The sequence below is a fragment of the Sinocyclocheilus grahami genome, unplaced genomic scaffold (assembly GCF_001515645.1).
Source record: "Sinocyclocheilus grahami isolate Dianchi unplaced genomic scaffold, SAMN03320097.WGS_v1.1 scaffold52.1, whole genome shotgun sequence".
NCBI lineage: Eukaryota > Metazoa > Chordata > Actinopteri > Cypriniformes > Cyprinidae > Sinocyclocheilus > Sinocyclocheilus grahami.
Window position 1 is genome coordinate 774,954 of NW_015505231.1, and position 16,759 is coordinate 791,712.

At 37.1% G+C, this 16,759-nt stretch overlaps 1 protein-coding gene across 2 annotated transcripts; it reads left to right on the forward strand.

The window, feature by feature from the left end:
• The first annotated feature begins 780 nt into the window (after nucleotides 1-780).
• Nucleotides 781-5,720, forward strand: LOC107583264 (desumoylating isopeptidase 1-like). Of its 2 annotated transcripts, XM_016269421.1 has the most exons (6): nucleotides 781-1,164; nucleotides 1,843-1,864; nucleotides 1,993-2,062; nucleotides 2,314-2,423; nucleotides 2,575-2,697; nucleotides 4,531-5,720. In XM_016269421.1, exons 1-6 carry the CDS (start codon nucleotides 1,074-1,076, stop codon nucleotides 4,622-4,624), a joined length of 510 nt encoding a protein of 169 aa, XP_016124907.1. In that variant the 5' UTR covers nucleotides 781-1,073; the 3' UTR covers nucleotides 4,625-5,720. The 2 variants fall into 2 exon arrangements, with proteins under 2 accessions (XP_016124907.1, XP_016124908.1); XM_016269422.1 differs by lacking the exons at nucleotides 781-1,164; nucleotides 1,843-1,864 and having other exon boundaries at nucleotides 1,992-2,062; nucleotides 2,262-2,423.
• Nucleotides 5,721-16,759: the final 11,039 nt, after the last annotated feature.

Sequence of the window (16,759 nt, forward strand, 5' to 3'; positions counted from 1 at the left end):
CCGCTTCGTCATGCCTGGAGCTGATCCGTGCTGGTCGCTGAGGGAATACATCAACTTCGCGCTGCTGATCGCGGGATCGGTTTCACCGTGGACGAAGCGGAGTCCAGCCCGGGGTCGTCACATGTGGTTGCCGCAGGCATCACAATATGGTGAGGGACGTAACATTTCCGTCACACGCTTGAGGAATTCGGCCAATCACAACGCACTGGATAGCTGGCCAATCACAGCACACCTCTCTTTTCTGAACGATGAGCTTTGTAAAAATCGACCCGTTTTCAGAAAGGTGGGGCATAGAGGAGAAACAATAATGTACAGTATGTGGAAAATAATGTGATTTTTGAACCTTAAACCGCATAAACACATTTCATTACACCAAACACACAAAATAATGTTCTTTTTAGCAGCATCATATGACCCCTTTAAAAGAAGAAAAGGAGAGAATTGTATTTATAGCTTTTTGGGAATGTTTTTTTTTTAAAACATTATTTTGTGAGACGTTCTTTTTAAGTTACTTTATTTCAAAATAAGCACTATAAAATCTCTTTTATTCCGAGTACACGTGAAGGCTTTGGCTCATCTCTTCTCAGATCTTTTCAACAGTCGAAGCTTGTCTCAAAAAGTAGTTAGCCTATAAGTTAAGAATGGAGAAGTAGGCCAAGCTGTAAATTTGTCAAGCTGCAACCAATAAAAAATATGGATGAAGAACGTTAACAGAACAGGACGATAGGTTAAACGTAAAACCAATTTAAAGATACACACACTGAAATTACAGTTTTATTTGTCGGGGGCATTTAATGTGTTTTCAATGTCGTGAGGTAAACGCTCGCACATACGATAGATGGCGCTGTTGTGCCATTGAATTAATGCGCTTCTTCACTGGAGACTTGGAGCTTTGATGTATTCTTTACTCAGATCCTCCTAATGCCATCGATTCTCCAAAAGTCCGATATAGAGACACTGTTTTAGACATTTCAAACTGTCGCGATCATTTGAGGACCTCAAGGCCGTGTAACTGCAGTGTATCGCCGCAGACAGGCTATAGTCAGCCGCAGTCAGCCTCCAGCATCACAAACATGAATCAACACGACTCGACGTTTGGAGTGCAGCTCTTCATTTATGATCTGTCGAGGGGAATGGCCCGACAGCTCAGCCCGATAATGTTAGGTGAGTGATGCAGTATATCTTTACCGTTATATTGGTGAGGGCCGCGAAATTTCCAATCCTACCATGAAGAAGGTTTAGCTCATTTATATTAGCCCACTGTTGCCTGGTAATCTTCCAATGACGAATCTTGGCTACTGAATATTAATGACCTGATTCTAACGTTGATTGGCAACCGTCCAATGACGACGACTTAGTTCATGATTATTAATAGTGTAATACTGACGTCTCGTCGTTACTATCCAATAGCGAACAGCTTGCTTATGAATATTTAAAAGATGCCGTCACTGTACTAGGATTTGTAAATTCGCGTCCGATTACAGCTGATCGACGAAAACACTTTTATCAACAAAATCTTTTATTCACATAATAACCCTGACATCTATATTCATCGAGACCAGTTTATCTGGTACTCTCAGTTATCTACAATTATTTATAAAGAACAAGCTGTTTAAGAACATGATGTTCTTTATTGTGATTAATCGTGTCACGTGCTGAAGGTAGCAATGGTTCTCAAGGTTCATTAAATGTAACATAATGTAGCTATTTGAATGGTTCAAACCACAACAGTCCTAATATTATGTTAATAATAAAAAAGATAATTTATAACTTATGAGGAACATACGTAATATCTCTAATTCTATAATTGTATGATTTCTAAAAACATATTCTTTCTTACAGGAAAACAGCTTGATGGGATTTGGTAAGTGAATTACTACTATTTAATATCTACTTATTATAGATTATGGGTAAAACCTTTTATGCATAAATAAGTTAAATATATAAATCTCTAGTTATATAACTATATGCTTTTCTTGTATGTCAACACAGGCACACATCTATAGTGGTCTACGGAGAGGAATTCTTCTATGGTGGTGCCGGGATCTCTAGTTGCCCACCGGTAAAATCTCAGCCCATTACGACACTCAAGATAGGACAAGCACTTCAAAACATAGCCCCAATATATACTCGGTGTACTTCATGTTGTGCTGTTTGTGAGCCCTCAGTTTACATGTTTATTGCCATTCATGTGAAGCTTTGAACATCTTAGCACATTGGCCCTGCAACATAATTGTCCTTAAGAGGTACATTTATTCTAGGGCGGCTACAAGGACAGTATGTAGCAAGCACACTGTGTATGAGTGTTTACAGGGGGGGACGATGCTCGGACCTCCAGACACAGTGGTGGAGCTGGGAAACACTGAAGTGACAGAGGAGATCTTTATGGATTATCTGTCCTCACTTGGAGAAACAACATATAGGTGAGCGTATCTTTTTACGGTTGTTTATAGTATTCCTTTCTTCAGGTATAAGGTCTTTATAAAGTTTTTGTACTGTACAAACATGTGCTTTATATGCATTGCTTACATTTTGTAGGCCTCTTAAATCTCTCGTCTCTATCTCTCTCTGCAGTGGTGACAAGTACAGATTGTTTGAACACAACTGTAACACGTTCACTAATGAGGTGGCCCAGTTTCTCACTGGCAATAAAATTCCCTCCTATATCACAGATCTGCCCTCTGAAGTGCTCTCCACGTGAGTATGCTAAACATAAACCTGCTCACATACATGCTTACGTATTTCAAGAAGATTTCCGGTGTTATTTTTACTTCCACTTGATAGGTAAGTATTTAGTGACTAATAGCTTATAGCTATAAACAAATAGCTTAAATAAATTGCTGTGAATAAAACATATTCATGAATAAAACAAGGTTATTGGAGTACGTTTTACAAGAATATTCAATGTGTTAAATTAATCTTTATTGTCAAAAGCTACTGTTTGGCAAAAGTATATACACAAAAAAAAATTGATGCATTATGGTAATATAACTTTGAGGAGAAAGTGCTTAAATGTACAGAAAATAATGTGGGAAATCTTAAAGAGACGCCCTCATGTTGTTCCAAACCTGTGTGACTTGTATTGTGTGAAACAATACATATTTTATATAATGATTTTATCCATACAATTAAAGGAATTTAATACAATTAAATGAAATTTTGCTGAAAATTTACTCACCCTCAGGGCGTCCAAGATGTAAATTAGTTTGTTTCTTCATTGGAACAGATTTGGAGAAATGTATCATTACATCACTTGCCCAACAATGGATCCTCTGCAGTGAATGGGTGCCGTCAGAATGAGAGTCCAAACAGCTGTTAATGCAACACAAAAATCCACAAGTAATCCACACCACTCCTGTCCATCAATTAATGTCTTGTAAAGTAAAAAGCTGTGTGTTTGTAAGAAACAAACTCAGCATTAAGGCATTTTAACTATCACTCCTGGTCAAAATACTAGTCCATAATATAATAATAAAATAATCCATAATAACGGCAGTGAAAAAGTCCATCACCTGTTGCTCTCTCACATCATAATCCACCAACATATTTGTTTAGAATTGTTTTGGCTTGTAAACAATGCTTGATCTGTGCATATTTCTCTCCTGATTCAGACAAAATGACTTTTTTAATAGAGAAAGCAAGATTATGGATAGAGGACTATTTTAGCCGGAAGCAATGGTTTGATGTTAAAAACATCTTGATGAATTGGCTTCTTACAAACATGCAATGTTTCGCTTCACAAGACATTAACTGATGGACAGGAGTGGTGTGAATTACTTGTGGATTATTGTGATGTTTTTATCAGCTGTTTGGACTCTCATTTTGACGGCACTCATTCACTGCAGAGGATCCACTGATGATGTAAATTACCCCAAATCTGTTCCGATGAAGAAACATCCGAACTCATCTACATCCTGGATGGCCAGAAAGTACGTACATTTTCAGGAAATTTTAATTTTTTTGTTGAACTGTTCCTTCAAAGTCAAAAGGGTCCAAAACAACATTTGATTCCATTGACTTTCATCGTATAGACAACAGACACTAAGACAGGGCTGTCCAAACTCGGTCCTGGAGGGCCGGTGTCCTGCAGAGTTTAGCTCCAACCCTAATTAAACACACCTGAACCAGCTAATCAAGCTCTTTACTAGGCATAGAAACTTCCAGTCAGGTGTGTTGAGGCAAGTTGGAGCTAAACTCTGCAGGACACCGGCCCTCCAGGACCGAGTTTGGACAGCCCTGCACTAAGACATTTTTAAAAATTTCATAGAGGTTCTGTCTTTAACGTGAATGACAACATTTTCATTTTTGGATGAACTATCCATTTAATGGTCCTAAAAATAGGCTTAATTTTTATCCTGTTGATTTTGTAGTGAGATGTGACCTTGACCATGTTTTTGTGAGATTCACCCATTCGTGATTGTATAACCGTGATGTTCTCTCATTTTCAGCTGTCACATTTCCAGTGCTGAAAAGTTATGTAAGAAGATCTGTGTGATTTTCACAGTACTTTATGCTCTCTTTCTCTCTCAGGCCATTTGGTCAGGTGTTGCGGCCAATCCTGGACTCGATACATATTGCCCCTCCAGGCGGAAACGTGATCAGCAGCCAAAATAATCATAGCTAGATCAGCTTTGTAATCTCTCTCTCACACACACACACCTACACACGCAATAATTCACACATACGCTGTTTATACACACACATTTGCCCTGTTGTAAATGAAGTTGGCTCATAACACCTCGTTCAAGAGCACTGAACAAATTTTCATCAATTCTGGTCCATATTCACAGTTGCCCAGATAGTTTCATGCACAAGGTCCCAGGTCATTCTTTCCAGCTCACTGATGGTTCATATTTTCAGTGTTGAGTTCTTGGTTTCTATGGTTTTCATTTTAATATGCATCTTTACTTTGTATCTCTACAGCCCACCACATGCAAAGGTCATTTGTTGTTTGTTGATGACAATCCAACTTTTTTTTCTTCCTGTTGTTAGTTTTTATTCCTTTCACATAATTTCATGCTGTTTCCCCCCCAATAATATGTCTGTTGAAATGTATTAATATTGGCAAGCCAAAAAGTTGAAAGACTATCTTTAATTTTATTCTTAACATATATTTATTTATTTTTGTGAGTGACTTTGTGACAAAGAAGCACATGTTCTATAATATGACTTGCATTCTGAAGAAATGGCTAAATGTGAACGAATGGACCATGATACATGTGGCTCAGATTCAGAGAGAAATATATGTATCTGTGCCTTTGTCATGGCAGCTTGGGCACAAGTAATATTTTAATCGGAATTAAACCGTAAAGTACAAATTATTTATACACGTTATGCTTAAGGTAGATGTTGTGTCTTCCATTTATTTAACCAGCTGAATGCTTTTATATATGCTTTATGCTCATTTTTATTTTCATGAAAGGAAAGTTTGCTGCTGTTGTCAGTGTTACGTATATGGTTGAATGTGTCTTTGTTATTGTTATTTATTAACATATTCCTATTTTAAATTGGTTTATTTATTAAGTGATAATGTAATATTCAGAGATGTTTGATGAAAGACTATTGACACTCTTATTTTGTTCTCATGCTGTTGTCATGGTCAAATAGTTGCTGCAGACCCTAAACTGCACTGATTGTTTTGAGCTTTATACTCATGTTTTAATGGAAGTCATCTCATTAAAGAACCAGCACTGAGTCTACATAAAGATGTGCGTGTGTGTTCTTATGTTATTTTCTGCAATCTAAACATAGTACATGACACTACATGTAAAAATGTATAAATTCAGTCTTTCTTTGAAATTGGCAGTTCACAATACAAGAAATAAAACAACTAAAAAACAGAACTGTAGGTCCACTGATAAAAAATATATTATAATATATATGATAAAAAAATATGTATATATACACACACACATCTAAAAATAATAGCATGAAACCACTGATCTAGATCAGTGCATGAAACTCATAATACAACATATGAATTATATTCAGTCTTACCAGAACAAATCTCAGAGAAAAACTGATCATCCATGTATGAAGTATACAATCTGACAACACGTGAAAAGGGAGACATTTTAAAAAGTGTGCTACCCTAGAAAAACACCAGATGGAGATATTACACAAAGTAATGCTGTTGTTCTTCAACGCCGAGTGAGGCAGGATGGCGAGGTAACACTTTTCCTTATTTGCATTCATTAGTCCAATTTCAGGGATTTTATACCTAATCACTTGACCCGAGTAGTTTCATATATTTTTTTTAATGAAAAATGAATTGCCTGTCATTACTCATTGGAACATAAGTTGTTCCAAATCTGTATGCATTTATTTCTTCAACTAAACAGTTCCTGGTCCCCATTGACTTCTATAGTATTCTTTTAATTTTATTTTTCATTTTTGGGTAATCTATTCCTTTAACTCCACTCACTGACTATCCTCCAAGTCCAGAAACCATTTATTAGTTATAAAATAGGCAATTATGTAAAATAAATGATTAAACTGTATATCTTGAAACTTTCACTCACAACAAATTCCAAGAGAGAAAAACAACTTGTTCTTTCAAAGGGGTAATTTAATGAAAATCCACATTTTATTTGGCCCTTTGACTTTAAAGATTCAGTGTGCTATAAAAATGCCGGGTGCGTTCAATCAGCTCCCTTGTTCAGTAGTCAGGGCACTGATCAGGGAGTCGGCCATTTTAAGGGTTGTCTCAATCGCAAAATCCTTTCAGTGCACTGGAACATTTGCTCCCTGAAAAATCCCACAATGCACCCCAAAAACTAGGGGGCATCGGCGCTCCCTTACTGGAAATAATGTAGTTTTTAGTGTATTTCAACATAAACACACATCATTAGACAGGTAATTAACACATCTAATTATCATTTATAATTAATATTCAGCTGAAATGTTGTAAGAACATGTAACAGAATGATGTGTTTAAAGTGAATAAAAAATAATATCAAAATGAGATTGGTCCTGCCTGTTGTTTATTAATTCCAGTGATGACGTTCTACAGTGTTGTCCGTTGACGCTGTACGTAATCATGTCACTGGACTTCGAGTGATCACTGTCCCAACGTGCAGTAAGTCAGGGAACTTACCAGTGCCCGAATTCGTGTACACGATCTACTGATTCACAAGCTCGGGAGCTAGGGAGCTGATTGAGACGCACCCATACTTTCAGAATTCCAAACTTCATCCCCAATGCAAAAAATACCATTAAATGACACTGCTGCAAAAGCACTTTGTTCTGAACCTCTGCAAAGTTCTGATGTCAGACATTAACGAACACATTAATAATATGTATACACCGGCTTGCTGTCATTCACTGAATCGCTACGGAGGGCAAGAGCTAAGTCCAAATCTTCAGTTCTCATTCTGCTAGATCTATCTGCTGCTTTCGACACTGTAAAGGGTCATGAAACCCCAGACTACTTTTTCAGAGAATTTAACAGAGGTAGCACCGTTCCTTTGTGTTGCACATCATAGAAGACCATGTTAGCATCTGTTAATTTTAATTGTTGGAGAAAACTGGTTAATTTTATACGTTATTTTCATCTTCCGGGTTTAAAATCGAACTAACAATTTGGCCAATTTGTGACGTGGCAAAAGACTATAGTACATCGATGACGCGTCGGTGTGTATTAAATTATTCATGAGACTGCGTGTTCTTATCCTATGAGAAGACGCTTCACTTAATTATTCACAACAGCATGTGTTGATTTGCTATGACATTGCTATGATCTTCAGACTGTGAGATCGTGTACATTAACTGAGAGAAACATTCATGGATCGAAGGAGAGTGTTTGTTTTTGCTTTGTAATAAGAGTTCGGTACAAACGTGATTCATTCATTTAGTGAGTGTAACCGTTTTTACAGCTTCTTGACACAACCCGTCAAAAGGCTTATATAAACGCCGCAGAATAAGCCTTAAAAGTTATCAGAGGTGCAAAGGCGCGTTCATATATATGTTTTCGCTGCAGAGTGCAAATGGCTGTGCATTTATTTGTTTTTAACTCGATGGGAGCGAAATGAAACTGTTTGCAACCGAAGTTGTCTGTCTCCCCCCTTCCCCCTCCACTCGGCAGCGCACCACACCCACTTTTTTAGCGTTTTTTAAACCTGTGGTGAGAACTAACCGGTGCTGAAACAGTGGATTTCATGACCCTTTAAACATCAAATCCTTCTGTCCACCCTCTCCTCTCTGGGCATTGCTGGAACTGCACTTCGCTGGTTTGAGTCTTACCTCACAGGTAGGTGCTTCAGATTTGCTTGGGGAGGAGAGGTATCCAAATCACATCAACTGGTTACTGGGGTTCCTCAGGGATCAGTTCTTGGACCCCTCCTTTTCTCATCATAGAGGCACATGGTTTTCCCTACCATTGCTATGCTGATGACATGCATCTCTACCTCATTTAAACCAGATGATCCAACGGTACCTGCTCGGATCACAGATGGAGCTTCTCATCTTCCCAGCCACCCCATCAGTACAGCACCAGTTTACCATCCAGCTATGCTCATCAATGATAATCCCATCGGCCAGAAATCTTAGGGTGATCCTTGAAGATAGCTGACCTTTAAAGGGGTCATCGGATGCGACATGCACTTTTACAAGTTGTTTGAACTGAAATGTGTCTTGGCAGTGAGTGTACACAACCACCCTATAATGATAAAGATCCACCCAGTGTTTTTTTTTATCTCGTTAAATTATTTCCCCTTTCTCAAATCGAGCTGATCCCACGATTGTTTGATTGACAGTAGTGTTTCAGCACAGACTGGACTGGTGTCTTACCTTAGACCCGCCCTGAGTGAGCTGTCATCAGTCCATTGTTTCACTGCTGGAGCAGATGTAGACAACAATGACTCCTAAGTGATTGAGGTGTTTTGTTGTTGGATGTAATAATGAACATAGCAGACATAATTTACTCCCGACAGCTGAGCCTCTGAAGACGCAGAGGATTACTTTTTTTTTTGAAGGGAATGCGCCCCCGATCTACATAAATGCGTCTATGTTCACACGAATCATTCGTGATCCAGCTTCACCTCCAGAAGAAGTGAATATGTTTTTTAATGAATCTTTGCAAATCGCCTTTCCTAATAATGTGCTAGTTAGCAAGTTTCACAATGAATGCGGCTAAAATTTACCTTCTCTCAGTGAGCGGCTCGGAAGGGATAGGTGGAATGAGGAGAGCTCATTTGCATTTAAAACGATATGCAATAATAATAATAATAATTATAATAATTCCTTACATTTATATAGCGCTTTTCTGGGCACTCAAAGCGCTTTACATAGAAGGGGGGAATCTCCTCATCTACCACCAGTGTGCAGCTTCCACCTGGATGATGCGACGGCAGCCATAGTGCGCCAGAACGCCCACCACACACTAACTTATTGGTGGAGAGGAGACAGAGTGATGAAGCCAATCAGCAGATATGGGGATGGTTAGAAGGCTATGATGGTCAGAGGCCAATGGGCGAATTTGGCCAGGATGCCGGGGTTACACCCCTACTCTTTTTCGAAAGACATCCTGGGATTTTTAATGACCACAGAGAGTCAGGACCTCGGTTTAACGTCACATCCGAAAGACGGTGCTTTTTGTCAGTATAGTGTCCCCGTCACTACACTGGGGCATTAGGATCCACACAGACCACAGGGTGAGCACCCCCTGCTGGCCTCACTAACACCTCTTCCAAAACGGCTTGCTGTAGACACAGCTGTTTTTGACAGGGTAAAAACGATGTTGTTTTACACTACCATTGAGAAATTTTAACCAAAGTATGTTATAGACTTTTCATTAAGGCCCTAAAGAATCATATCAACTTGTGGACAATGGGCATCTGATGACCCCTTTAAAGATCATATTGCAAAAATAATACGATCATGCAGGTTTGCACCAGTGTTAATTTTGACAGCAAATTTAGATTTAGATTTAGTCATAGTCTTTTGACTAAAATGCCATTTAGTTTTAGTCATATTTTAGTCATCTGAATTGTTTTTAGTTTTAGTCTAGTTTTAGTCGACTAAATATCATAAGATTTTAGTTGACTATACAGTAAATTTAGTCGGCTAAAATCCAATGGGTTTAGTTACAGTGCATTTATTAAGTATTTCTCAAAAATTTCTATAAATAAATTTAGATTAATAGTTAGGGCTACAAAAGTTTTTCAGTCAAGAGCAGTGCGTGATTTTCTGTCTGTCTTTGGTTGCTTGATTAACATCAATGACAAATTAGGCTGCTGTCCCTTTAAAACAGAATGCACTGCTGCAATGGGTGCAATGTACTGATACACATTCTCCTTACTGTTTATGTTCACTTAAGACGTAATCAACTGTGTTTACGTGAATACTAGTCAAAACGGACAATTCGACATCATTTTGTGTGTAAATCTCCGTTCATGCGACGCGAAAGACTACTCGCGCGCTGAGTGTGTGTATGCTTCAGTGTCTGCGCTCAAAAAACCGGACCGAAATTAGTTCTCTCTTGCGTCGTCAGATTTATCTATATGTCTGCTCTTCTCTTACTCCCACATATTGACATTTTTGAATGTTTTATGCGACGTGCAGCAAGTGTATGTTAGCTTATGTCCCGCCGGTTCATATGTAGGCCTACGCATCTAACCTCCGAACCACGCAGCAGATTCGTTCTGAATGAATCTCTTCCCAAATCGTCCCTCCCTAACATTTTCGTCTCGTTTTTATTCGTGGACGAAAATGTCAATAGATTTACATCATAGTTTTTGTCATTAAAAAAGAGTTTTAGTTCATCTCGTTGTCGTCTGTGAAAAATATTTATTTGACGAAAATTATTTGTCAACGAAATTAACACTGGTTTGCACTACACAACATTAGATAGAACATGCAACATAGCTTCTCATCCAGCCCCTCGTCAATTTCTAGGTTGGACTATTGCAATGCTCTTCTGACTGGACTTCCAACATGTGTAATCAAACCTCTGCAAATGATTCAGAATGCAGCAGCACATCTTGTTTTCAATGAGCCCAAGAGAGCCCATGTCACACCACTTCTCATCTCTCTGCACTGGCTTCCAGTCGTGGCTCACATTAAGTTCAAGGCTTTGGTGCTTGCCTACAGAACAGCCACGGGCACGGCACCCTCCTACCTCCACTCTCTTGCTATGCGTCTACATCCCGTCCAAAAGCCTGTGGTCGGTAAGTGAGGACGTTTTCAAGGACGTTTTCTTTCACCGTTCCTTGCTGGTGAAATGACCTGCCTAACTCTATCCAAACAGCCGGATCCCTCACAATTTTCAAGAAACAACGGAAAACTCTGTGAGCATCTAATGGCATCCTCCTAAAAAATACAAAAAAAAATTCTGTATGCGTTTACTTTTTCCTATGCTCGCATTATCCCTTAATCCCTTCCTGTCCTAGCTTTTACTATTTTGAACAATGACTGAAACCTTGTATAACTGGCACTTCTTGTGTTTCTTGCCATCTTATGATGAATCGCTTGTTATTACTCAAATGTAAGTCACTTTGGATAAAAGCATCTGCCAAATGAATAAATGTAAATGTATTTTCCAGACAATATTTTAAGATTTGCTTTAGATTTCATTAGAGTGGTCGTATTAAAAGATAAATATTTAATTGTACAAACAACATATTTCATATTTTGACACTTTTTCAAGAGAATAAACGAGTCTGTATACGGAACAATATTGGGTTTCCTCAAAAAGGGGATCATCACATTTGAGGGTCTTTTTTCAAGTTAGAAAACCCTTGAAATGATGACAAAACAAGCTTCTTCCTCAAATGACATCTTTATTATTCTAGTCTTAAGGACAATGTCCATTTGTTTCTTTTGTGATTGGATGCATCACTACAGAAGGGGTGTGCGTCTGTGTTTCCTCCTGAAGTCAACCCCGTTACACTCATTCACTGACTCATTCTCTCGTTGGCTCTCTCCAGCTAACACTGTCACCTCTGCGGAGACGTCGCCAATCCTCTCGCACACTTGCGCTCACAAGACTGTGCGCACGTTTTTTTGTGTTATGACTGTGACAGACCCTCAATCTGACAACCCAAAGTCTTGGTGCACATGTAAACATGACCCAGAAAGGTTCTGAGGGAACATCTCAGAATAGAAATAAGCAGTTTAAACCCAAACTAAATCCCCACAGAGAGACCTATGATGGATTCACTTGGTGCTCTGTCCTGTTCTGTTAAATGCTTTGTCATTTAGGTGAAATTTCGATGGTGAAGTATTATAATAGAGGAAACACATCCAGCAAACATCCTATGTGTCTAAACAACATCCATGGCATCGCCTCTTAAAGCACTGAAAAATATGAAACAATTTTCAATCAGGAAGAGCTATTAAATTTCACAAACAATTACAAAGACGCAAGTAAGACTGAATCATGTTAAATTTTGAAGTAGAAAAACTGAAATAGGAGGCCTATTTTCTTTTAAAACGTACTTCAATAATTGTTGTTTTATTTACAAATTTGAAAAGTCATTTTTACATTGAGGGACAGTTAACCCAAACATGAGAATTCTGTCATTGTTTACTCTTTGACACATGCAAAATAGATTTTAGAGCTACACTGTAAAAATCTATATATTTCAAAGTTTCTGTCTTTCTACTTCAAAATTTCATGTTAAATTAATGTGTTATTTTCTCTGTAATTATTTGTGACATTTACTAGCAATTTCTGAGCGTTATTTTAAACCTGTGACTAACTTTAAAACCTGCACATGAGATTTGATAGCTACACAGTAAAAATGCTTTATGAATGTTTTATTGGATTATTATAAGTTCTACAAGAAAATACTATTTCAGTCTTTCTACTTTAAAATGTAATGTTTAGTTCAACGTGTTGCTTTTTCTTTGCTATTATTTATGAAATTTACTAGCTATTTCTGAGTGAAAAGTGTTTAAAAGTAAATCCTGTTTCAAAGTAAAAAGGGAATTTCAGTCTTTTCCTTACAAAACCATTACATGATTCAGAAGACTTAGAATATAGTACAAAAAGCATAAACACACTTTTAAGGTTTTATTTAATTTATTTATTTGTCAGTTTGACAACCAGCTGTATGGGAATGAGCAGCATTCACATTGTTTAAAGCATCTCATTTTGTGTGCGACAGCAGAAAGATCCTAATCATAGAGGTTTGTAATGACATGAGGGTGAACAAATGCGTGACTTTTCAAAATAGAACTGTTCCTTTAATTTGAGACGATTATGATGTCACAGACCTAGTTTTAGCTACCGCTCAGCCGTTCCCAGAGTCTCATTTGGTGTTTCATCATAACATCCAGACATGATGTCTCACGCTCGCTCTGACTGTCTTTGTATGTGTGGTCCCATCTTAAGTGGGTCGGCTCGCAGACTGAAGCAGAACTAAGCTTCCTGTTCTTCTCCAAGAGTTTAATTCCAGCTTTATCTGGAGATCTGATGTCTGACTGTCGCTTATGGTATTTCTGAGAACTTCTGAGAATGGTATTTCTGCCACTGTCATAAATGAACTGAATGAACTGAAACGAGAGCGAGAGTCTCATGCTTGAGTGCATGTACTCGTGTCTCTTCTACTTTGGCTTCTAATATTTCTCAATCCATTTCTCTCATCTCCTGTCCTTCACGCCAATCTCTCATGACTCGTCAGATTCTGGAGCTCACTGACATACACTTTCACACACCATAACAAGCATCTTTTCCAATATATTGTTTCATTTTCCCTTCCAGCCTCTCTATTTCTTTTTTCATTTTCTTTCCAGTTCTTAGGCAACATAGCATACTTATTTTTTTTCTTTTACAACTACAAAAAAACTAAAGAGATTTGAATCAGATACACCAGATAAAAATTTGCCATTAATCTGAACAAAGCTGAGATATTCTACAAGCACATTAATTTTCAGTAGGCTATTCACTGAAAATGACCATGACTGTCTTGACTTTAAAAACAGCTGATTAATTGTTTTATCTGCTGTAAATAAAAAGCACTTTCTTCTCTAAAAATTAAAAAAATTAAAAAAATCATTGTCAGCTAAGTTGATCGTAGAGACCATTGGTGGCAAAGAGTCTACTCAGGTTTATGATGATTTTGCCCAGCTCTAGCATATTAGCATGCAAAACATAACTTTTCTTCTGCTAAATACAATGTGTGGTATAAGCAAATGAAAAGTGATTTGCTAATGACCTGAATTATAAGTTTGCTTGAATATCTCCACACAACTCCATAACTTTCATGCAGCCACCCACAATCAAGCTCCATTCTTCTGCTCGATAACCACAAAATTTCCACCATAACTGAAAATGAAACACAAACACATTAAATAAGACTTATTTATAAGACATTTACTCTCCCAATTCAGTTTGATACAAAGCATGCTGGGAACTATTCAGCTCTCTCAGAACTTTTAAACGTTCTGGCAAGGTTATATCAAAGTTAGGAACAAACAGTCTTCCAGTAATGTTGTTGATAAAACATTTGTTCAGAGTTTTCTGGACTTTACTAATTTTCTCAAAATGTTAGCACAAAAATAATCATTATATGGAAAGTTTTTATGGAAATATTTATGGAAAGTTTTCTTTCCGAAACATTTTAGATGGATGTTTAACTAACAAATTTTTGAAAATGTTACTACCTGTTTCAGAATATCCTATAATGTTTGCAAAAAATTAAAGTGGAATGTTCTTTAAAGCGGTCATGAACTGAGAAATCAAAATTCCCTTGATCTTTTGACATATAAGTGGTCTTTGTACTATAAAAACATCCTGTAAGTTTCAGAACACAAAACTTTGTCGTTAGTCTAAAAAGAGCTTACATTTCTACTCTATGATGTAATAGTGTGGATAAGCACTGCCTCTGCAGATCAGCCCATATTTAGTGCATGGGGCCTGTTTAGCCCCGCCCACCGATTTGCACACGTAGTGTAAATAAGCAGTGCCAAGTTGTGAAAAAAAACAACAATCTTTGTTTTGCCGTCCTCCTGATCCAAACATTAGGAAAGATTGGATGAACTTGATTTTTAATGAAGATCCAGACCGCATCAGTAAGAACTTGGTCCTTTGTTCACTTCCTTTTACTGTGGATTCATTTACAAACAATGCACAAATCGCCACAGGATTTTCAGAAATACTGAAACTAAAAGACGATGCTGTGCTGACTATATTGGATCTGACAGTAATGTCGCAACACAAGTGTGAGTAACTGTTTTCATTGAAACTGAATAGTGGTCACTATAGCTTTGTCTGTTCTTACAGATGTGCACTGATTATTTATGCGTTTTTAACCTAAATCACAACGGCGTCCATTTATAAAGGATGTAAGCTGTCAAACATACACGTCTTAGCCAATCATAGCAGTGGACGTTTACTTCCAAGTCTACAATCTGCCACGCCTATTCAAACAGAGCGATCTGATGAGGGGGGTTAAAAACAGGACAGAAAATAGCCTATTATTTTTAAATTATGTTTTTTGATGTAAAAATCTTGATAACATTATAAGTGGACATCAGAACAGTAAAAATAATAAAAAGGCAGTTCATGACCCCTTTAATGTTTGCATTATTAAAAAACTGGACATGTTGAATGTTTTGAAAACATAAGTTTTCATAACTTTTATAACTAAACGGAAATGTTAGCAAAACATTTTTAGAACATATTTTTGTTAGCTGCATACAAATCTATTGCCAACAAAAAATGTTCATGAAGACCCAACACAAAAAGATTGCTTTAACTTATAAAAAATGTTAAATTTTAAGCAGAAAAAATGTAAGTGCTAGAATAGATTAGGCTCTAGATGAAATATAAACATGCTTTTATTTTCCCTGAAAGCTGAGATTCATTTGTCCTTCCGTTCACTACTTTGTCTTTTACAAACTTTTGTGACATTGACCCGAGGGGCATCACTGCAGGGAAGGAGCCATATGGATTTCTCCTGAGATTGGCATGACCCACCTCAGTCAAGGCCAACAATATAAACACAAATATGCACATGGAGGACAGAGGTTGCTTACACATGTGTGACTTTAGTAGAAAGCACTGCGTGTACATTTGCCTGAAACAGCAGGAACACTGTCCTCATGTATACCAAATGTATGCACATGATACACATCCGCTTGTTCTCACATACTGTATGTGCTAAATCAAACCCATGCTGTACTTACAGTACAAACATGTATACCTAAGATTTACTACTCGTATAATAACACTCATATTAACACTTTGGTTTAACTTGATTTAAACTTTTATGTGGACAGTGGTTCCACATATTGTAAATGAGATAAATTTAGGTGTATCAAAGTAACTTGACAGTAGTTTCTTTCATATTAAGAATAATGCATTAATGCTTTTAACCTTTATATAATGAGCAAGACACAGAAGACTGGCCAGTATACCAGCCTTTGCATATTAACTGCTATTTCTACATCTAAACACAAGTTCCACTCTTCAGCAGAATGGAAACCACCTAAACTTCAAGAATTCTTGAATTATTGTAGTTCTTTTTAATTAAATTGTACAAAAAATTGTACAAACAGCAAATTTGTAAATTCTACAAACACTAAATTCTAGTAACATGGTGTTCTTTGTGAGAAATATAAAAAGTATAAATAAAAATTGAAATAATATATTTAATACATTTGTAATGGTTTGTGCAACAACCACACTCTAAAAATGTTTTTAAAGCTGTAAACGAACTGATTAAAAGAAAATGAAAACATTATGAGTGTATATATATATATATATATATATATATATATATATATATATATATATATATATATATATATATATATA